The 22,795-nt window shown below is 43.7% G+C and overlaps 1 protein-coding gene across 1 annotated transcript in view; it reads right to left on the bottom strand.

Moving 5' to 3' along the window:
- Positions 1-22,795, bottom strand: part of mcu (mitochondrial calcium uniporter) — a 52,567-nt gene that overhangs the window by 7,635 nt on the left and 22,137 nt on the right. Inside the window, exon 2 of the mRNA XM_022743830.1 lies at positions 21,292-21,405. Coding sequence (XP_022599551.1) covers positions 21,292-21,405 — 114 coding nt within the window. The remainder of the gene's footprint in view (positions 1-21,291; positions 21,406-22,795) is intronic.

The following is a 22,795-nucleotide window of genomic DNA, read 5'->3' as shown; positions in this document are numbered from 1 at the left end:
CACTTAGTGAGTGGACAGGGACAGCAGTGGGTCTACCTGTAGTGTGATGTGGAAGGGATAAATATCTAGATTAACACAAACTGCGACAGTTAACCACCACTGAGACTTGTGAGCCTGAAAATTGCTCATCGCCACATTAATCAGCGATGAGCACCTTGTCAGCTGTGGATCTCTACTGCTGCCTCCACGTTTGTCCTCACCAGGTACATACCATGCAACACTGGCTCCCCACCATTCAGAGGCTCAGCGAGGGTCCCCAGATGGAGGCCCCGCTGAGCGCTCACTCTGCTGGTGTTGACTACTTGTCAGACCTCCCCAAGAGAAAATAAAAACTTCTTGAAAACTCTTTCATATTTTTTCTGATGCACGACATAAACTGAGCACCACCACAGGGAACTCAGGGGTGTGTGCACATGTGTGTCTGCACATCAGGACCGTAAAGATCTTGGTTTGGCACCACCATGCCAAAGATGTCTGAATGTTGCAGTTAACTCCATGGTGAAATGTGTATTTCCGTGCGTCTGTGTTTGTGTCCTAAATGAGAATACTGATTACAGTCCCGTGGTACCAAGAAGAGCCCAAACAGTGATTAGGCTGCTGATCAGATGAGATGCTGAGGAAGGCGTTTTGGCTGGTCTAGAATAACTGCACAGTCTGCAGGGAGCGGTCCAGCACTGCTTCGCTCATTCATTAACTTCAGCAGCTTGAAGCCAGGAGGAAAGATTTCATCCAGATACCCACAACATCACCGGCACGGAACCCACACACCCCGACACCCGGGGCACCATCACAAACATATGCAAATATGTTTGCCAGCGTGCGTGTACATCCATCTGCGGAGTGACACGTATGTGCCTCTGTTGTGTTTGCAGGTGGCGGGCGGGCGAGCGTGCGTGCGTGCACGTGCGTGTGCGTCCACCCGTCTGTTCACCAGCCTGTTTGTCAGCGGTAGTTGCAGAGCGACTGAGCGAAGCCCCCCCCCCACTCCCCCCACCCCTCACCCCCTGGCCGGCGCACAGCCACTGAAACGCTGCCTGAAATATTTAACAGCGTAGCAGCAGTCAATAGCACAGCAACCTTGGAATCAATGTCACACGGTTAAGAGGGGGAGAAAAAGAAAGAAAACGGGCATCGAGGACGGCCGGGAAGATGGGCAGATGAATTGGAGGAGAGAAAGAGGTGTGGAGGACGAGAAAGAACGCGAGAATAAATGGAGGGGCAGCAGGGGAGCGATAGAGATAAATGAAGGCTGGAGTAAAAGGGTGTGAGTCCCGAGTGCGCTTGCGTGTCTAACCATGTGCTGCATATACTGTACCCTGCAGCAGACAATCCCTCCCCACTGAAACGTGACTGTGTGAGTGTTTGTAGTGGAGAGGGTGGAGAGGGAGAGAGCGAGAGAGAAGAAGAGAGGAGGAAAGGATGGAGGGAAACGGAGAGAAGGAGGGAGAGGGGGGGTGATAAAAAAGAGAAAGCTGTGAGAGCGAGGGAGAGCAGGGGGAGGGAGGAGGTGAGGGGTAGACTTGCTGGGAGAGGAGGAGGGCGGGGGGAAGGGGGGGGGACTGCTGATCACTGCAGTAAAGGAATCCCTCGTCTAGAAAGGGGGGTTGCCCCTCTACTTCACCCTCCCACCCTCCCACCCTCACCCCTCCTCCATCTCTGTCTTACTCACAGTGAATCCTGATGTGCTGGTTTTGATCTTCTCGCAATTCTCATCTGCACTGCGCTTTAACTTCCACTGCATTTTTATCACCCCCCCTCCCACCCCACCCCTGTGCACGTGCACATTTTCCTTCAATTAAAAAAAAAAAAACAAAAAGAAAAACTCAATTTAAAATCTCTCTCAGTGGAGTAAATGCACTACAAGCAGGGAGCCAATAGATTACAGAGGATATACTGCAGGAGATGAAAATAAATTTGATACACTAGAGAAAATATAAGGCTTCTTAGTGGCAGCCCTTCCCTCCTCTCACATAACGTAGTAACTCAATGCAAAAGATATGATACTGATCTGTAGTAAAGATGAATCATCCTCATACAGTATGACTGTAACACAGACGTGCCAGGTTTCAGGAAAAAAGGTAGGAAAATAAAAACCCCCACTTTGCATTCATAGAGTAAAACCAGGGGAGGGAATTCGACACACACAACCTTTGAGAGGGAAACTGCTGCAGCTCTGCCAACTATCAATATCTCCCCTACGTGCAGCCGCTTCCCTTTGCTGTGTTGAATTCCAGCAACATAATGGCATTCTTGTTCTCATTTCAGTCCAGATTATGTATGAAATTTGCAAGATTTATGAGCCTCCTCCTCTTCCTCCTCCAGCTCAATCACAAAGATTCATAAACTTGTTAGCGGAGCTGCTTTGAGGGTGGGTTAAAACTACTACCACTGTTGTTCAGCCCAAGAAAAACTTAAGAAACAGAGAGTTATTTTTGGAGTTCTGCGCAAGCGTCAAAATGTATGAGGTCTTAAATTAATTTTAATTTTACCCACTGTGCATTCCAAACATTTTTCATCAGACGTACCCCCCACCAGCGCCACCTGTCATGTTCACAATGTGCTGATTTCCACTGATCCTAAACTGGTTGTTACTTAAACCTAAACATAAAAGTGAATATACTGTTGGCCTACAATACTGTTTTCATACATACAGTCTAAGCTGTCAATTGAGCTATTCCACCATCTCTCCACATGTATGGCCCGCTGCTTCTTTTAAGCTTTGTGGTTGTGGCTGGATCGGATCTGAACACACAATGACACAGCAGTTTAAAAAATCTCTTCTTCCTCAGAACATATCCTTTTATCTTCTGCACACCGCAGGGAAATTCTGGGTGCCAAGCATGGCATAAATTGTGTGTGTGTGTGTGTGTGTGTGTGTGTTACAGACACCCAGCACAGAGGAATAATGTCTCTGATATAATTCCCATTTCATGGTGCCCCTCTGAGGGAGTGGGAACCTTTGTCATTTATCTACACAATGACTGCATCCATCTAGGTGGTAATGTGCTGTCCCGGGCCTCGGCTGCAGACCGGATAAGGCGGGTAGTCCCACAAAGTCATTCATAAAATCATTCATGGATACACAAACTCATGCATGTCAATAGAGGTGATACTATACACTCATTCAATGCATTACTGCACACATGCAGCTTAATTATCTTTTAATGTTGCTACTTATCAGACATGCTTAAAATCTTCTTTTTTTTTTTTTTTTCTCTCCAATTCCCTTCACTGGCAGAAGTCATAACGTGTGGATAGATTTACAATCAAAGGAGCTGGGATCAATTCCTCAATGGCTCAGTCATTTGATAAAGGCTGGGGTCAAGGAGAGGTGGCGGTGCTCCATCATGCTACCATGACAGACAAAGCTATAGGAGAGTAGCACGTGGTCAAGGTGGGGGTCAGCGGGAGGTCACCGTGTGTAGAACGACAGTACGTGATGGGATCGATCAATACGAAGCCGGTCTGGAGGAAGGGGACAGACAGGGGCCAGGTAGTGAAGGCACCCTGCCTTAATCCAAGGGATGTACCCGAAAAACTGTGTGACGAAGTGTGGCAGAGGGGCGAGCACGTTACCCATGATACACCCACCTACTAGGGCCGCCAGTGAGCTGGTGTAAACAATACACTCTGAGCGCTATATCACTGAGCCGATAAGAGCAGAGTTTTCAGTACAACCCCAACCATTAGCTGTGACATCCTGCTGACTCAACTTTGAGGACTATTTCCTTGTGGATTGTTGGGTGTAGGTGAATGAGGTTTATGAGCTATAAAATTGGAAATACGCTGCGTCTTCTATCTCATCAACTGACGGAGGGGAATGTGTGTGTACGATGCTCTCATTCATTAACCCAGTGAGATGTCTGAGCTTTGTTTTTTCGTATCCTTCTGTTTCTGTCTTTATTACTCTTTTATAGCACATTAAGAGGCTGCTGACTGTGACTGTCTTGTTCTCATTTACAGTGAAGTGCTGTATTTTCTTTTTATTTTCTCAGAGAAATAATTAAATATCAACTAAATCAGATGAAAGCACCATTTATAGGATTTTTATGTTTTACTTGATGTAAGCTTTTTTTTTTTTTTTTTTTTTTACAACCTTACGAACAACGGAAGCAAACTGCACAGTCAGACACGTTCTTAAATATCTGTTTGGGTTCCCGTCTTGACAAATAAGCGGGGGCCTTGAGTTGAAGAATCAGAGCTGAACACACAAAATCTTTGCTGGGACACTCCTGACTCATCATACATTGAGGAGGCTGTTTGTAAGTTTTCTCTGCCGCCGAACGTGTTTTCTTCCCAGGAGCGGGTGGCGGTGATCGTCACTTGACAAGAGCTTCGGCCATCATTGCGCTTACAAGACAAGAGTTTGTTATACACCCTGTGAGCAGCGCTACGTTTTCAGGGCAGATTGGAGGCTACTGTGAGTCGCTATCAGAAAAATGACAGGACGGGCCAGGGCTAGGTGGTTAGCGTGCTAACTTCAGCAGAGGAAAAGACGTGATAGAGACAGGAGTTAACACTGGCAATGCTTTCTACCTCTGGAGACAGCTCTTGGTGAGTAAAGGAATGAAGTTTGGTGCTGAACTCACAACGTTTCTTTAAGACTGACAGCTGTTGATGCTAATGTTGGCTATGTTGCAAAGCTTTTCATAACTAATTAATGTTTAGAGACTAGATTTTAATTTTTTTTTTGCTTCACTGGTTCATGGTTTTGTTTGTGAAATGTCAGAAAATGGTGAAAATGTCCATCATAATTTCCCAGAATAACAATATAAAAGAAAGAAAAACAGCTAATTCTCACTCTTGACACGTTCAAACCAGAAAATGTTTGGCCTTTTGTCTTGATAAAAGGGGAATAATTGATTATCAAATTGTTGTTGGTTTATTCTCTGTCGACAAATCAATTTATAGACTTAGATGCAATCTCTGGCCTGAATTTCCTCACACTGAGGGAAAGCATATTAAACAGGACAAAACAAAACAAAACAAAAAAAAAAAAACTTTCTGGCTCACATCTAAAGGGCAAATTGTGTCAGTGCAGTATAGCTGATGGGTCCAGTTTTCTATCTCACCGCTGCGCTTCATGTCACCTCCTCTCTCTCTTTTCTCTCTCTCTCTCTCTGCTCCAGGGGCGAGGTCCTGTACACTCAGCCCCTCGCAGCCCACACCTCCCCACTGTGGGGTTAACAAGTCGAAAAAAGCACAGCTGCGACCGTTCCAAGGCACTCACAATCCCCTGCACACACACACCCACACTCTCCGTCCTCTCATAAATACAGACAAAAGCACACATTCACCTAGATAAGGCGGGCCACTCAGCAATTGCTACAGAAGAAAGTGGATTTAAGTACAGTGTGACAGTAATCACTCTGTCATTTCTTCTGCCTCAGCGCCGGCGAGCTTATGTAACCAAGGAAAATGCTGCTTTTTCTCTTGGCTGTGTTCCTCGCCTGGTAAAAACCATTAACAGATATGAAATCTGCAGCCACATTCTTGAACGCCACAGTATTAAGTAATCGCCGCTCACACACTGAGAGGGAAACCGTGACAAAGCACAGCGCGCCCCACGAAAGCCCATACCAATCTGATCTCTCCACTGCAATGCAGAGTTGATAGTGAAAACAACCTTCCCCCTGATTAGGCAATTTCAAACATCAAAACCCCACACCAGTTACGGCACGATATAAATAATTCCAGCTTAATCCTTCATTCCATTTCAATAAATTGTCTTTTATACGGTGGACATGCTTTGATTAATTAATCCAGGCTCATGGCATGTTTAATCCATGGGATAAGATCTGAGCTGTGAATGAATCCGTTTCCATGACACGTGGGCTACTTCAGAAGGGCCCAGCTTACCCATACCACCCTTGACACCACCACCACCACCACCGCTGCCGCCCCACACCTCCTTGAAACCAGCAACACTGGAACCTGATGCATTATTAAACAGCAGTGCAGGCTTTCACGCCTTAAGAGTTTAGAAGACAAGCCATCGGTCGGCCATTGTGCCTCTCGGCTCCGCTCTCTCTCGAAGAAGAATTCGGTCTGGCTGAGGAGCAGCATCTTCCTCGGGTCACTTTTGAGATGGGGTGCGCTTCAGAATTTGAAAACGGTGTGCACAATGAGGATATATACAGTATGTGTGCAGGTGTAGTCAGTCTGCAGGCAGTAAGACCCTCTTTGATTTGCTCATACACCAGATGGCACTAGCTGCTTGTGTCAGGGTTAATTTCAGTGCAGGTCACGCAACACTCTGCCCCTCACCTGCTGTGGCAGATTGGAAGAGGGAACTTCTCTTTGCACTCCTTTTCTCTTCCTCACTTTAACCTCTAGCTTTATCAGTTTTTCCCTCTCTGGAAAGTAAATGAGACCCTGCTGATTCATTCATAGAAATACATCTAAGGAATGCATGCAAATCCAGCCTTGCACACGTACACTGCGCGCACACACACACACACACAAGCACACACACTAGCCGTGATTTCACTGGAGGTTGTGGTGTATGAAAAGATATTGACCTGCAGCTCCTTCACATCACCAGAGGTGGGCAAACTCACGACTTAATTACTTGAGTCAACTATAGATACTCCTAGAATTTACTAAAATTTTTACTTGAGTTAAAGTACTGGAGAACTTGCTTTTAAAAATACTTGAGTATTCAAAAGTACATTTTTTCAATGTGAACTCATTGTTGTTTTGTTCTACATTTATAGAACCTAATGATTCTGAAACAACCTATTGAATGAACTGACCATAGAACCCTTATAACAAAAAGGACAGCTATTATCCTTTTCTTTTCTTTTTTCTTCTTTTAGGAGGTGATGAAGTTTGGTCGTGGTAAACGCAGCAAACATTTAAAATAAAGGGAATCTAAAATTTCAAACACGGACTTACGATAAGACCATTAGTGCTCTGCTGAAGAATCTTCTGCCTTATCCTTATCTAATGTAGCCATCATCAAGACACTGCCAAGTTCAAACTGAGCTGTTCAAACATGCAGCAAACACAGCATGACTGACAGTGTAGGAGTTGGCTGTGATTGTTTTTTTTCTCCTGTGACGAAGACAGGTATGGTCTATCACATTTTCAAAATAAAAGCTGCTTCAAAGTAAGTGCTTCATAGAAATGTAGTGGAAAAGTAATATTTGTCTTTTAAGTGCAGTGGAATAAAAGTCAAATGTTTCTAAAAAATAATAATACTCAAGTAAAGTACAGATACTCGAAAAAAAAAAAAAGCACAGTGCTCAAGTAAATGTACTTTGTTACTGTCCACCCCTTCACATCACACATATCACACACTGATCGATGCTGCTGAATTCTCTTCCCACCACCAGCACCACACTGAAAGCCTTGCTGTCCATCCATACTTCCCACCATTATAGTTATCCTCTTTGCAAGAGAGGAGAGCTACATTTTTGCACCACCACTTCACGCTGTTTTTGGATGCATTAATTATAGTGGAAGGCAAAGCACTTGTTTTGAACTGAGAAATGAAGTACCTCCCATTCGTTCTGTCTTTGACAGCGCAGTGGTCCTCTGTGACCACTTGCTCCTGCTGAAGCTGCTTCGGGCAACGGAGAAACAGCAGTATTCTGCCAAGGTTTAAAGGGAAATCTCAATGTTTTCTCTGGTGTGAGATATAATTGGTCCATTAAAGGAGGCACAAAAAACAACTTTTTTGATGGATTCCTGTGGCAAAAACGTTCCCTTCAGTATTCAAAGTTCATGATCACGTTTATCAAAACCCACACTGAATAAAATATCATGTTCAGAGCACATGCATTAGTACTAGGTCATCACCAATTTATCTCTCATCTGTGATGCTGAAGGGCACAAGATGCTCTACTTTTTCCCTTTCCTGCTTCATCTCTTGCCTCGCTTCCATAATCTGACCCCCAAGTTATGTTCGGGCAAAGAGCCAAATATACAAACTTTGTACCTTGTAACTCATTTTACCGTGGTAAATGAACATGTTTATTCTGTTTGCAAAACAGGTTTCAACAGCTTGGCATGGTGCGTCAAATAAAAATAAAAAAACTCTGTTATAGGCTAAATAGTACATTTGAAAAGTAATCAATAGATTCATCTGAAATGAAAATAGTTCTCTGGTAACTTCTGTAAATTTAAGTTGGCTATACGTCCTTTCCATATTCCTTTACAAAAGCTTACTCTATAAAGAATTACACAGCTGGCTATCAACCGTGTTCACCTTCCAGTTAATCTAAAGTTTTGAGTATCTGAAAATGTACAAAGCTTTTCTCTGGGCTCTTTTCAGTTGAGAGACTGACTAATTAAATGTCAGCTGAGACAAAACATGCAGGAAAACTCAACAATGAAATGTCACATTTGAATTTCAAGGCAGCCAGGCGGTTATTAATCTTGATTGAGGGGGCTTTTTTTGGCCCTTCGTCTAAGGTTTGAGTAAAAGATGAGGTGAAGGGAAATTTGTTTGAGTAATAGGCCAGACCAGTGGCAAAGCTCTGCTTTAACCTACAAGCGTTAGAGCTCTCAACCTGGGCAGACTACAGGATGGAAGAGAGAGAAGGGTACACAGCTCAGCATGGGTCTGTGTTCTCAGTTAAAGTGATGTCATAATTTTATCATTTGTAGGAGTTTCTTTTCATAGAAGAACTATTAATACATGTTCTCCCTACACACTGAGAACCACAGGAGGATCTGAAGGTGTAATAACCTGCATCTTGTTAGTTAATATGGCAGTTGCTACCATAAATGGTCAAGAAGCAGACTGCATGTTTTATTTCCCTGATGCAGAGCTGACCCTGGATACTTGTGCCTCTTCTCTCTTGGAGCATGCGGGGTGACATTCGGAGCAGCGTAAAGTATCTCACACACTACTATGAATTCCTCCTGAAGGAGCAGCTGTTATTTATGGAGCAGGCCCTGGGAAAGCTCCCGTTGAGGAACTTTGACAGTGCTCTCCCATCAGGATGTCTTTCCTCTGGCCTTCCATGCTTTGAATACGACTTGGACTGTGAAGACTCACACGCTAAGAAAGCATGGCTACAACTGCCCAGAATATTATTGCTTGATCCTACGGAGCTCAGTGTTCAGCTTTCAATCTGCGGCACAGCCTCATGCGTGGATGGTCCATGGAGTGCACTAGAAAGTATGAAAATCCACAGCACTGTAACGCTCTGCCCTCTTGGCTGCGTCAGCAAGTCTGTCTGAGTTTTCCTTTGCTGCGGTCCTCATGGACATATGGCATGCACACATGCCAGATCCAGAACTGGGCTAATGAATGCAGACGCAGACTGGACCAGACACTGCTGAAGGAGCTGAGGGGAGGCTGCAGCACAACAACTGACTCATACAGAGCACAGCCACACACAGCTCACTGCATGTGGCCTTTTCCTTTAGCAAGAGCTTTGATTAATGGCCTCAAATTTTTCTAACTACAATGATGATTGTCTAGTTCAGAGCTACAAGAATCTACATCACTGTACTATACATGCTTCCCCTATGTGCATGGTCGACAGAAGGAAAAAAAGAAAATACAATACAAACAACTGAGCCAGTTGCTGCTTGTTTGAAAAAGGAGTGGAAACTAAGTGGAGGAATGTTTCACATTTAAAGCCAATAGTACGGCAGTATAAATGCTCTTCCACACCAATCAATATTTACAGATCTGTGTCACACAGTAGTAGCAAAAAGTATATTTATGGTTCCTTACAGTGAGAAGTAACGTGACTTAAGACCTCAACTTCAGATGCTGACTGGTCTCCATACATAACTCCAGACAAAGTCATCTATCCATAAACTATGACTTCATTTGTAATTTTGATTTGATCTCTCAGAACATGTGCAGCATGAATAGAGTTTGAGACAAGTCGCAATGTGCACATGCAATAAAAACAATGAATGATCCGAGTAAATCAAATGAATTGGTGCATTATAGCAGTCATACTGACTGATGATGACAGAGGAAGGTTGAACTCAGTGACTTTACAGGGGACAAGAAGAGGAAATATTTTCAGCGTAAAAAGTAATATCACAAAGGATTTGTGCACCATAAAGTCTTAGTTAAGGGTGTGCGTAGGAAAAAAAAAAAAAAAAAGAATCATGCACGCTCTTCAATTTAATCTCCATCTCACTTTATGACCACAAATTTTCCATCCTCAGACAGTTTTCATACTGTGTTAATAAAGTGAGTGTGCAGAATTCTTTCAAAAATATCAATAAATAAATAAAAATAGTATAAATAAAAAAAATATGAAAATCATATATAGTATTGTATTCATTTTAATGAACGCTATTCTTTTTACTATTTTTAGCATGGCCAACTTAAAGCAGATTTTATATTAATACTGTAAAAGTATCAAAGCGCTCAGAGAAATGCACACAGCCTGTGTTCAGAAACTGAGCCTTAAAACGAGCCGTCAGGACTTCTGTAAATTTGTGATGTCACTGCCCTCAGCCATGCCCCAAACACAGCCTATCCAGACCCACCGTCCAACCTTGCAGGATTTGAAATCTCTGAGTGTCAGCCAATCAGAAGGCTAAGAGTCTCTCTTCTGATTGGCTCACCGACCTGCTGTTACTCCAGAGAGAAGCCTGAGAGAGGAGATGTAAAACTACACTGAGATGGTTTTTGGTACATAAAACCACAAATATATCTTCTTATTGATATCAAAACTTTCAAATAAAACAGTGTAAAATGTGGGATCTTTAAGGCCCAGTCACACCAGCATTGAGCATCAAGGTCAACTTTTCTGAACGTCAGAGCTGCAAGAGCTGATCTTTGAGGGAACTGAGAGCTAAACAGAGGAAGCTAACAAAACTTATTAGGTGTGCTGAACATCCACTTTTACTTAACGTACTTCTGCCAGAGTACAAACAGCCCCAATAAAAGAGGCATCATTTTCACACAGATATGAGACAGAAGTAAAAGGTTGAACAAACTGGCTAGGCCAGACTGTTAGGGTGCAGCTTGCCAGCTACAGTAGATGGAGTTGCCACCACGTCACCTATTTTGTGAGCACGACAAATGACCTGCATTCCTACAAAGATGGTAGGTCTGGGATTTTTTTTTTTTCTGGTGGGTCCTGTTTGTCGAGTTGTTAATAACAACAAAAGCTTCACTCCAGGCCATTCACAACAGGCATCAAAAATTCACAAGTCCTGTGCCGTGGGGGCCGTGTGGTGAGCAGCTCACTCTCACGCGGACTTTGGATAGTTTGCAGAAAGTGGGCCAGAGTCTGTGAACCGTCTATCATTCTGCCCACCTGCAGGGCCGGGGGAATGGAAGTCACAGCAGTGAAATAAGCAGACAGTCTAGCTTTCAGATCTCAAAAAAAGTGGTTCTGGGCGGCGTCTCGTGCCATGCGATGGTCCCTGCTCCACGAGCTCTGGGAGTCATGACAAACAATCGTCGTGACTCACAGACCACACAAGACTGGCTACACTGAACAGTTTCAAGTAAAGTCAGCTGATATTAATGGCGCATCAGGCTGCACGGCTGTCGGCGGATTTGTTAAAGATTGCCCCAATCGTCTCACATGGCCTCCAGCTCTTCCTCTCATCTCTGCCCTTTCATCTCCCCCTAAGTGACATTATGACCTAAAATCGAAGTGAGCTAGTCAGCCTCCCTAATGCTCTGACAATATAACGCGTCTCCATATCTCTCTGTCCTCGTGCTCCCATTCACAATATCTTAATCCTCATCATCATTGTGCCGCCTTTCTTCCTCGATTCCAGCTGGAATGTGATTTGATTCTCCATTTTTTTCATTGACCTCCTCCACCGCTTGAATCGCCCCCCCTCCCTCCCATTGCTATTGTCCCTGCCTATTTTTCCTCTCTCCCTCACTGCAGGATCCAGTCTAGCTTGGATGTTGGTGAATGAGCTCAGGCAAGGGCACGTATAGTCTCTCCATCATGTTGCTTCCCACAGCGGACTAACCTTACCTTCTCCTTCCAAGATAATTCAAGTGGCTTAAGCTCGTTTGAGGCAAAAACATCTTCCTCTTTTTGTAACAGATAGTAATAATGTGTACGCTAAGTTATTCTCAAAGGGCTACAATTACTACAAATTAGAGGTTTAACAGCGTCAGTGTAATCGCTGTCTTTCTGAGAGCAGTTCCTCACAGCATCACCTCTGGCAAGCTGCCACACACAGCGTGGCCCCAGTTTGTTCACTGGTGTTGACTGGAAGAAAGAAAGCCTTTTGAAGAATGATCACAGCTAATGTGTTACTTGGATTATTTGCTTTATGTTTGCATATTACTACCCCACCACACATGATACTTTATGATGTAAAACATCAACTCTAAATGTCATCCACACACATGAAAAAGCCAGTGCTTTTCTGTAGACTCATCATCCTGCAGATGTTCAACATCGTCTCATTTATACGCACATAAATAATCTTGTCACAATGGGATTACAGCAGTAAAGTTAGGTAGGGTGGAGCCCCCGTAGCTACCGTAGTCTATGTATATATGAGTATGTGATAATGCTTCCGAGACCATTTCCAACATACGTCAAAACATGCCAGAGGCAAGTCATTCATCTTCAGATTTCTGCTTCACACACAGTCGCTGCTTACATCAGTACATGATGCCTGGGTGGCACATTTACATTACAGGAATTACTTGCTTCCATTTCACACCCCTGAGTTTGCCAGGAAATTCATGTTTTCAGGCTTGTCCTTTAACAATATAACAAGACTTATAATCCCTGGGAAAAAGAAGGCAAAAAAGACAGCTTACTAATAACACAGCTATGCGTGGAATATGATGTTCATTACAATACAAAGAAGCTTCTTGCTGTGAGGCGACAGTGCTAACCACCGCGTCACCGTGCCCCCGGCAGACTGGGGCCTTTCTGTGTGGAGTTTGAATGACTCCTCGCGCCTGTGTGGGGTTTCCTCCAGGTGCTCCGGCTCCCTCCCACAGTCCAAAGATATGTACGTCAGATTAACTGGCGACTCTAAATTCCCCGTACGTGTGAACGGTTGTTTGTCTCTACATGTCAGCCCTGTGATAGACTGGCAACCTGTCCGGAGTGTACCCCGCTGTGACGGCCCTCTGCCTCTGCTGTGGCCTCTATGGTTGTCTTGTCCTTGGTTGCCGCCTGTGCTTTGTCTCCCCTCAGGTCCTGGCGGCGGAGTTAGTGTTAGTGCAACTGGCTGCACCTGGCCAAGACCATCCATCCTCATTTTCTCTCTTACTCCGTCTCCCACTTGCACTGGAAGTGGGAGACGGAGTTTCTTTTGTTTGGTTTGGTTATACCATACAACACCACCCTTTCATACATCCACCCACCAACACTACTGACCATTTCATACATGTAGTTGTTGTATTTGCCTCTTTCACGTGAATAAATGTGATGTGTTCTTTTATTTCAAGTACAACTGTGTACATTTCCCTCCTTTTGTCGTGGCCTAAGAGCCGGGTCGAGACAAATTGGGGGCTCATCCGCCTTCGGCAAATGTCAGCTGGGACTGGCTCTAGCACCCCGTGACCCTAAAAGGATGAGCGGTATGGCTAATGGATGAATGAATGAATGAATTAATTAATACAATACAAAGTGGATGGGAAAAAATTCAACAAAGTCAAATAGAAAGAATAAACTAAACATTACAAGAAGTTAAGACGCACATAAACATCTAATAGTAGACTATAATGCTTTGATGTCATCGTGCTCTGAGTGTATTTTTAGTAATTAGGTGCACCAGTCAGAAATCATACTCCTACATATTCTATAGCCTTTCATATCACCGTTATGCTCCAATGACTAAAAAAAGGTGCCAAAACAGTTTAATCAGTAAATGTCTTCGTTAATAACTAAAATCTGTAAAAGCTTTGGATATTCTTCAGCCTTCATCATCAGTTAAGTGCATAAAAGCTTGCATCAGACAAATAAACGTTGATTAATATGACAGTACTGATACCGTTAATGCTCCATTTAATAAGATTTCATCAGATGTTTGATGACAGGGACAGTTTTATCTGCAAGTCTGTGAATTTCTGAATAGCAGCACAAAATTTACAGGCACGTTTCCAGCATCACTTTTAAGCCGAAGCATCGGGCTGCATCAACTCCACATGCCGTCGACCAAGATTCACCCACATGCTGGTTGTATTGCCGCAATACATGAGTCAATCATGGCAAAAATATCGTTTATTGTCATGACTTCAAACTGAGAATGTGGTGCTAGAAGGGAAATCTTCAATGTGGTATACCATCATCATCCAAATCACATTTCTTAAGTGAATTGATTTTTTTCCCCCCCATCCCCACCGAGCATCGCACATTGATGATATCGATGTGAAAGAGGACCTGAGTGAAGACTTTGAGTCAGTCCACCAGGTAGCAGTTCATCATGAACTCCTGCTTGTTCTTTTAAGACTAGCATTAACTTTTACACGGCAGTGATGAGTCGCTGAATTAAGGGCAGGTAACAATCAATGGAGGTTTAAGATGTGAACATCGATGGGTTTGTTCAAACTGATAACTGAGGCTTTGGCAGAAAGTCTCCAGAAGGAAATCTGCTTTCTTCTTATTGACCGTGTGAACAATCGCAGAAATTCAATGAGAATTTGTTTCATAAAGAATTATAGTGACTTAACATTATACACAGGTTAGTAGAGTCTGTCTTTACACAACGTTAACCATAGATGTACTGAAACCTAGCTTTGAGAGTGATGATAATATCATTTGGGACCTGCAAAACAGTCCTCTTCACAACCTCATTCTTTATATCTCAGCTTCAATATTTCGTAAAATCCAGGACGCCTTCACCCTGCAGACGCATTGTCTGAAAATGTAAACAGAAACAAAAAATCTCAATACAAATCGAGATCTGCTCATGCAAGGCGCTAACACAGCACAGAGACATACACAAACAGATCAATAACGTAATTAGGCACAGTGATGGTATCACAGTCTTACAGGTAGTTTTAAGCTTTACCAAGCCGACCGGCATCTGTGTGTCACGAAGGAATAATCAATTAGATTTAAAGGCAATAATCTCAAGAATTTCTCTGTGCGTTTCCTTCACTCGGCGTCACCTCACTGACATGGAGTCGAATAGTTTTTTCCCCCCATACCAGCTGACAAATGACACTTGAAATGTGATAACAGCTGTGATGACTCCTCTCACTCCGAATTAGCTCTCAAATCAGACAATTATATAAACAGACAATTGTATCAGAATTGACTGATTAGCTGCTGAGGAAATCAAAGCTTTCTCAGTGTGGAGGTAGAACAGGATTACAGCAGTAGTGCAATTTTGTAAACTAATCGATGCACAATAAACGCATACTGTAGAGGACCCAGGTAGCAAAGGTGTACACACCCTTGCACACGGAGGTTTCTTCACACAACACTGCCTGTGAGGAGCAAATCAAATAAGGGCGGTTGCATAACTTTGAATCGTTAATGGAGGTGTTTCACAAGTCGGACGTCAGACGTGAGGGTGTGTTTGTGAGTGATAGGGCTTGGTTATAACAACAGCCATTCAGGTTAAGGTTATGTTAGGTTAGCTTAGGTTTAGAGAGGTACAGCTGAGGCAAAGACTGTTTTCCTAGTCTCTGTGGGCATCACCCTCACACACGATCCAGGAGGAATATAAGAACAATGTTGATGCGACACTCTGAGCCTTGGAAATATAAAAAAAAAATTACTGAAAATTTAATCTTAATCAGTTTTGTCACACCTATTGCTATTCTTAAGCTGACATCTAATCACGGGATAACAATGCTTTGTTTGGAACCACATTTCGGATAATTGTCATCATTAAAAGGATGCTGGATTAACTACCAGCATTTCTTCTTTGCAATGTGCCAGTGGATATACGGACAATTATCACTGGATTTCTTTGATACTGAAGAAAACTTAAAATGTGATGATTCATAGGCAAGTTCTGGGGTTATAAAGGAGTTCATTTTTTTTTTCTCTCCAGTTTCTAAGCAGATTTAAAAGATGTTTATTCGCTACCGACGTCGGAGATAATGATATCCTCAAGAGGTGTTAGTGACACTATATCTAAAAATATGTGTATGATGTCTGTGTGTTCAGTTGTGACTCAGAGAAGAAGTGTGTGATTTTTTTTTTTGACTCAGATTGTGGCAATACATCTCACGGAGCATCTTCACCCCCCCCCCCCCCCCCCCCCCCCCCCCCCCCCCCCCCCCCCCCCCCCCCCCCCCCTCTCCTTGGGTGGCACGCCTCACAGTTTGGAAACCTCTTTTAAAGCTTTAGCCTTGAAAACCTGCTATAAGTGAATGAAAACTGTGAAAAGGCTGAGTTGTTATACGGCCCTATAAAAGTAGAACTGTGAAAACACAAAGAACACCAACAACTCGACTAAAGCCTTCATGATTATTGTTGTGAACATCTCCGAACTTCATGGCCACATTATACAACCAAAAATAAATCAGATTTTAAAAATGAGTGGTGACTACAAATACTTTGTGACAACGTTCAAACAAAATCCCTGTCTGACCCTGACTGGGTGGGTGATGAGCTACAAGGTTGGACAGGCCATCCCACACAGTTTATGGTCAATCAGTGTAAATGGACGGTGCGCCACAAACTCTCGCTGACTTGTTGCCATAAAAGGAGAGGAAGAGACGGAAATGTGCGCCCACACAAAAAGAGAAACGCACTCAGAAGAAACCTTTTTGTCGGGGGGGGGGGGGGGGGGGGGGTGGCTACTTCTGCTTGGGTAGTTCAATACATCATTTAAACAGAGGAACAAACTGCTTTCATGGCTCTCTTCAGAACACACCTGCCTGCTGCAGAAAACAGCAGCCATTGTTTTCAGTAACTGGCTGCTTCCCAAACTCCTCGCCATACTGCCTGTACATTGAGCTTTCTGCATAAAGCCGCTGGTTCTGATCTTGAACTGCACGCACATGACAGAGATTGGACAATGTGCGATTGCCAAAGTGAGTGTAAGAGTGTAAGTTACTGACAAAATCACCCAACAAAAGATGGAGGACAGAGCATTAAACACCTGAACTGACCAGACAAAGTTTTAGCTTTACTGATCCATGTCCGCTCTGCCTTCAAAAGGAACATTACAAGGCGGGGTAGGAAAAGGAGAGACCCCTTTCAACATAGACAGGCTTGGTGAGGACATGAGTCAGGCATCAGGTTCAAAGTGCCTGTCAAGTGCAACTTGCTCAAGAGCTCTGCAGTTGCATTACTGCCTCCGCTGCCCTTCCCTTAAATCTTTACCAACTCCCACGGCGTTTCTTCCTCATTTTCAGAATCTCTTCTTTTTTCTTTCTATCTCATCTCCAATCCATCCACCAATCTGCCCTTCAGTTTTATTCTTGCACACATGGAGTAGCATGAACTGTATGAATTGGGAACCCACCCGTTTTGATTTCTCTCTTCATGTGTCGGTGTGATATTTGACAACTTCTCCAAATTGCCACAGCTCCCGTCTGTAGGAGCTGAATCGCAGATGGGTCGAGAGGTCCATGCTTGAATAGTGCCGCTGAGAATGGCTGTGTGTGAGTGTGTGAGTGTGTGTGTGTGTGTGTGTGTGTGTGTGTGTGTGTGTGCAGCCGTGACCCATCAGGCCTTGTGGGAAGCTGCAGCTAAACTGATGGATGCCAAGGAACGACGGAGGGAGGAGGGAAGGGGAGGGAGGGAGCGCTGGCTTTGCCAAGTGGGAGACAAGTGCCTGTACTGCAGCAATGCAGGAGAAAAGGGAAATGGATATCAATGACATGAAAAAAAAAGAGAAGAAAAATTGAAGTGTTGAATGAAAACAATGCAGTTACACAAATGGCAGTCAGCGCAGCAGGCATGTTAGGAGCCTGTTTGCGAGGCTGACAAGTTTATGCAACCTGATTTTCATTCTCCCAGAATTTCTGTTCGGTGTCACTGCTCTGCTGATGTTCCCTCCTTCCACTGCGGTTATGACAATATCACCTTCAGCCTACCAAGCAGAGACAACAAGCCCTGGCAAAGCAAACACTCCCTGCTGAGCCTCCTATGTCTCCTCCCTCCCATGCCCTCTGAACAAACAGCGTTCCCTCTGGAGGCTACGTGGCAGCGAGAGGGACACTCGGGACTATCGACTGGCTCTCCGCTCTGTTGTTTCACCCCCGTGTAAACAAGGCCTCAGTAGGGCTACCCATGGCTGATGTTTTTACTTCCCGGCAGCAGAGGTAATGTATACATTTCCTCTGTTCTCATTCACCAACCTTCCCCCACCCCCCTTCCTGAGTGACCCGCTGCAGTAAAATGTAAACACAGTCCGAGGGAAGCCTCTGCTCATTTTTCATTGTACAATCACCCCCCACCCTGTGCAAACCCATGCCCGGCCTTCTCTGTTTCACATATCCCAATGACACATAGATACACAAGCACCAAACACAAACAGAGCGCACCGAACATACACTCGCTCACGTGCACGCAAACCAGCACAAACGCACACAAACGCGCACGCACAGGAAGACGAGGAGATGAGCTAATGCACTGCTACACACGGCAGAGGGATTGCAAGCACTCAAGGAACAAATATCCTGTTCTCATCATAAAATTTTCATCCAGTGCAAGCTTGTTGGTGGGCCAAGCACATTTCCTGGTGACAAATATACACACTTAACCTTGAGCTGATCTTTTTAACATAATGCGTCTCCTTTATTGAATTCTAGCTGGACCTTACTCACAGGAATGCCAAGTGCAAAGAGTTGTGGTCCGCCCAAAGCCAAATTGGAGAGGAGACGGAAGGACAAAGTGGCAGCGCCGAGGAGTCAGATCTTATGACTGATCGTCATGTTCTGTTGGAAGGACACTGATTCGACACCATGTGCTGAGAACATTGCAACAGACTTGTACTAATCCTCAAGAGCTATCATGTGGAAGCAGACTAAATTCACACATACGTGCAAAGACATGGACTCTGACATCCATGTGTACATGTGCATACCGACTGTGATTATAATCTAAATGCGTGCAACATCATCTGACTAAACGATCTCACCTCCAGGTTCTTTTAGTAGCTGTTCTAAGACACTCAATCATATCACAGGATCATCTTCAGCAGACTGTAGGTGGTGAAACTCAATCTAGAGCCAGCAAGTCTATTAAGAGCTCAGAAGAGAAAACTTCAACATCTGCTGATGAAGATCATGCTGTTTGATCAAAAGCACCTGAACAGCTACGATACGTACTAAATGGACCACGTCAACTGCTGCTTTTAAGGCCAAAAATGAGCTACGAAACTCAATCTGAAGTTAGTCAAATACATTTTATTTTTCAGGACTAGAATTACCGCCTCACGGTTGTATGCCTCCGCCACTCAGAAGGGTTTCAGATCACATCCCTGTTTATTTAGAGTCATATAAAATATCAACCATTAATGTGAAACTTTGTCATAATTGCTGTGTGAAGTCTTAAATGTTTTGTGAGGTCACACACTGACCTTGACCTTTGATCACCAACATCTAATTTTACATCTAATCATTTTTGAGTCCCAGTGGACATTTGTGCCAAATGTGTAGGGAGTCCCTTGAGGAGTTTGAGATATTGCATTCGCAAGGCCAAAATCATGTTTTGTGAGGTCACCACTACCTTGACCTTTTTACCTTAGCCACCAAAATCTAATCAGTTTATCCTTGAGTCCTAGTGAATGTTTGTGCAAAATTTGAAGTAGTTTCGTAAGGGTGTTACTAGGAGATATCACATTCACAAGACCAATACCGTGTTTTGAGAGGTCACCATGCCCTTGACCTTTGACCACCAAAATGCGTACAGACGGATGGACGGACAACCTGAAAACAATATATCTGGCTCTGGCTGTGGCTGGCACTGAGGCATAATAAATATGTCACTTTACAAGTACTACACTAGCTATGTGGAGAACAACAGACATGACTTTCAAGAATTTGTTGCACCTCTCTTAATGAAACACAACTCTGCAGAGAAAGACAATCAAACTCTTGCTGGATTGCTCCACAAACAGATGGCAACAGTCAATCAAATTTATAACTGAGGAAGAAATTAATACGGTATTAATGTCACGCTACTGGCAACAGGCAACAGACACGTACATAATAACACGCAGTCATCCATTATTTTGTCAGATGACAAATTTCAGTCTGAAAGCCCCACGAGGAACAGGCAGTTTGGCAAATGCATCAAACATCTGCAAGTCAATTAAGTATATCATGATAGGTTATTCTAACTCCACTGTGCTGATATAAACTCTCCCCGTGTGGCATTAAGAATTATTTGCAACAGTTTGTTACATCCTCATTCAGCTACTAAGTTTCTGTTTCACACGCACAGCAGCAGCGTCGTCGGTGAAATGATTTTGATAAGTTTAACTTCACACCACAGCAACACGTCACTGTCAACGCTTTATCTCCATGGTTACATGGCACATTGCATTATTTAGATTCCAAATACATAAAAGTGTCAAAAGTGTTGATTTGCAGACTGTATTAAGGTTCAACAGGGATCTGGCTTCATATGGCAACACACACTGCTTCATGTACACAACAGTGAATCAAGGCGACGACACACAGAGAGGCTGCCTTTGAACAGAGGGCTTTTTGAATGCATTTGAATAGATTTCTCCCACTTAATGGCTTTATCAAAGGCCTGCTGTCCAGTGACCTCATCAACCTTCAAAGTACTCCCTGCTAAATAGGCCTTGCATGTTAATCACTGCTGAACTGAAAATAATAGAAACGACAACAGGTTACCCCTGATCCAAACAGGAACAAGTGGCGAGGGATCATTGGGATTTGGATGACAGGAGTTTATTAGATAAATAAATCTAAAGTGAGGCTGCCAACAGAGAACATTTTGCATTGAATGTGGGCTTTAACAGTTTTATTCTTTCAGCATTCAAAAGATCACAAGGGAATAAACTAAAACTGAAATTCTTAGGGTAGCTGGCAGCTTCTTAAGGTGGAATGACGCAGGTTCCAGTCGCTGCCAATATTCAATTGGCCGATATTGATCTGATATCTAAAACAACCTGAAATCTTGGCTTTATAATGACACAACAATTTTCCTGGTAGACTTTTCCAAATGACTTTAAAAACTGCGCTGGTCAATGAATGCGTGACAAAGTGCTGACGATGCCGATGCTCGCTTCTATCAATATATAAAAGAAGCTCTGGAGTCATGTGCTGTCCACATCATCGAGCCAGACATATAACGCACAACAGGGCTCATAAATATGGATTTGGTTTAGATGCCGTATGGCACGGGAATCAATAATGTACAAAATGAGACAATCTATTATTTTCAGTCCCTTTCAGATACACATATGCATGCATGCGGACACACTAACCTGTGGAGACAGGGCACTGGGAGGCTGGGTGAAGAGTGTGGAGTGGGCTGCTGACCGTAGCCCATGTGCTCTCCTGACAGTCTGACGGGTGAAAGGAGCAGACAGTACATCCTGCTGGAGAGAAGACACAAACAGACACAAATGTCAAGTTGGGGAGCATCATCATTAGCTCAAAGTGGAAACAGTGTGTTTGGGATAATCACAGTACAAAATGCAAAATGCAAAACCTCACGCTATTTTCAAAACAGCCATCATCAGGACCTTAAGTACATTACTATGAGCCAAAAAGAGGCTTTAAATAATGAGGCGTGAAAGTAGTAGTTGTGCATTTTGTTTTTTTTTTCTATTCCCATCATAGGCCACTTTCCTTTGTGCAGCAAATCTAACACACCATGTAGTCGAAGCTGTGGGGGTGAGACAGTAGGAGTATCACGTGAAACTTCCTGTGGGCACTGGGGAAAAGTGCGTGAGGCCGCTTCTGCTGCTGCGGCTGTCAATCACAGATGAAAGAGATGACCAGCCTGCAGCTGCTCCACACCTAAACCAGGATTAGCAGACTCTTTTTCCGCTATCTACAAATTAGGTTGCTTTACAAACTTACTGTTATCATGGGTGAGAAAAGGCGAAAAATACGGTCGCTTTGATGTGTGTGGATGCAAGCAATAGTGTGCTTGTTTGGATGGAGAGAGAGAGAGAGAGAGAGAGAGAGAGGTTTCCAGCTCTGTTTGTGTGCGTGTAGGCAGGTGTATGGCACAGGGTCACGGTAGACTGGAATGACTCAAATACTTTCACCTTCAAAGTTAGTGTATGCACTCAGATGTTCCCTGCCTCCCAGCGCTGAGGGAAGATTAGATGGAGATAAAGTGGGACACTCTTCCATTATAAGCACTGAGAGCACCTTGACTGTACACACCGAACAGCAACCAGTGCATCCTGTAAACTCCTATTAGACCAAGGTATTTGGATGTTCAGCCTCTCGGGAGGGGTCTGATCACAGACACTTTAACAATACAAGCTGCTTGATGCTTTAAACACTCCACAAACCTGCTGTCGGCCTCCTACGGTAAGCAATTACAAGCACAAAGGTCAGGTGTGAAGATAATGTTTTCAAAACCATCCACCTTCACCAGCAGATTTAAAAGGCGATGCTGTAAAATGGTGTATACAATAAAACATGCAAACATTTTTAGCAGCTGCATTAAAGAACATTTTAGCAAGAAGCGCCGAGTTTCAAGCTAAAAATCACATTTATAGCTGCAGAAGGAAATCCACACAGACATGAGGTGAACATGCAAACACAGAGAGAGGCTCCATGTGGCTGGTTGGACTCCAGCTGTGACCTGACAGAGATAACCACTAAGCCACCGTGCTGCCGGTAGATGTGCGCTTTAGGTTAATTAATCAATAGTAATGAGTGAAACAGCCTATAATGAGAAGGATGGCACGAGAAGCCTTGGTACAGCAGTAATTCTGGGTTATCTGCTGTGTCCTTTCTGCTATCAGA

The sequence above is a fragment of the Seriola dumerili genome, unplaced genomic scaffold (assembly GCF_002260705.1).
Source record: "Seriola dumerili isolate Sdu_G_001 unplaced genomic scaffold, Sdu_1.0 BDQW01000073.1, whole genome shotgun sequence".
Classification (NCBI taxonomy): domain Eukaryota; kingdom Metazoa; phylum Chordata; class Actinopteri; order Carangiformes; family Carangidae; genus Seriola; species Seriola dumerili.
Note: the sequence above shows the minus strand (reverse complement) of the source record. Positions and strands in the feature narration are given on the sequence as shown.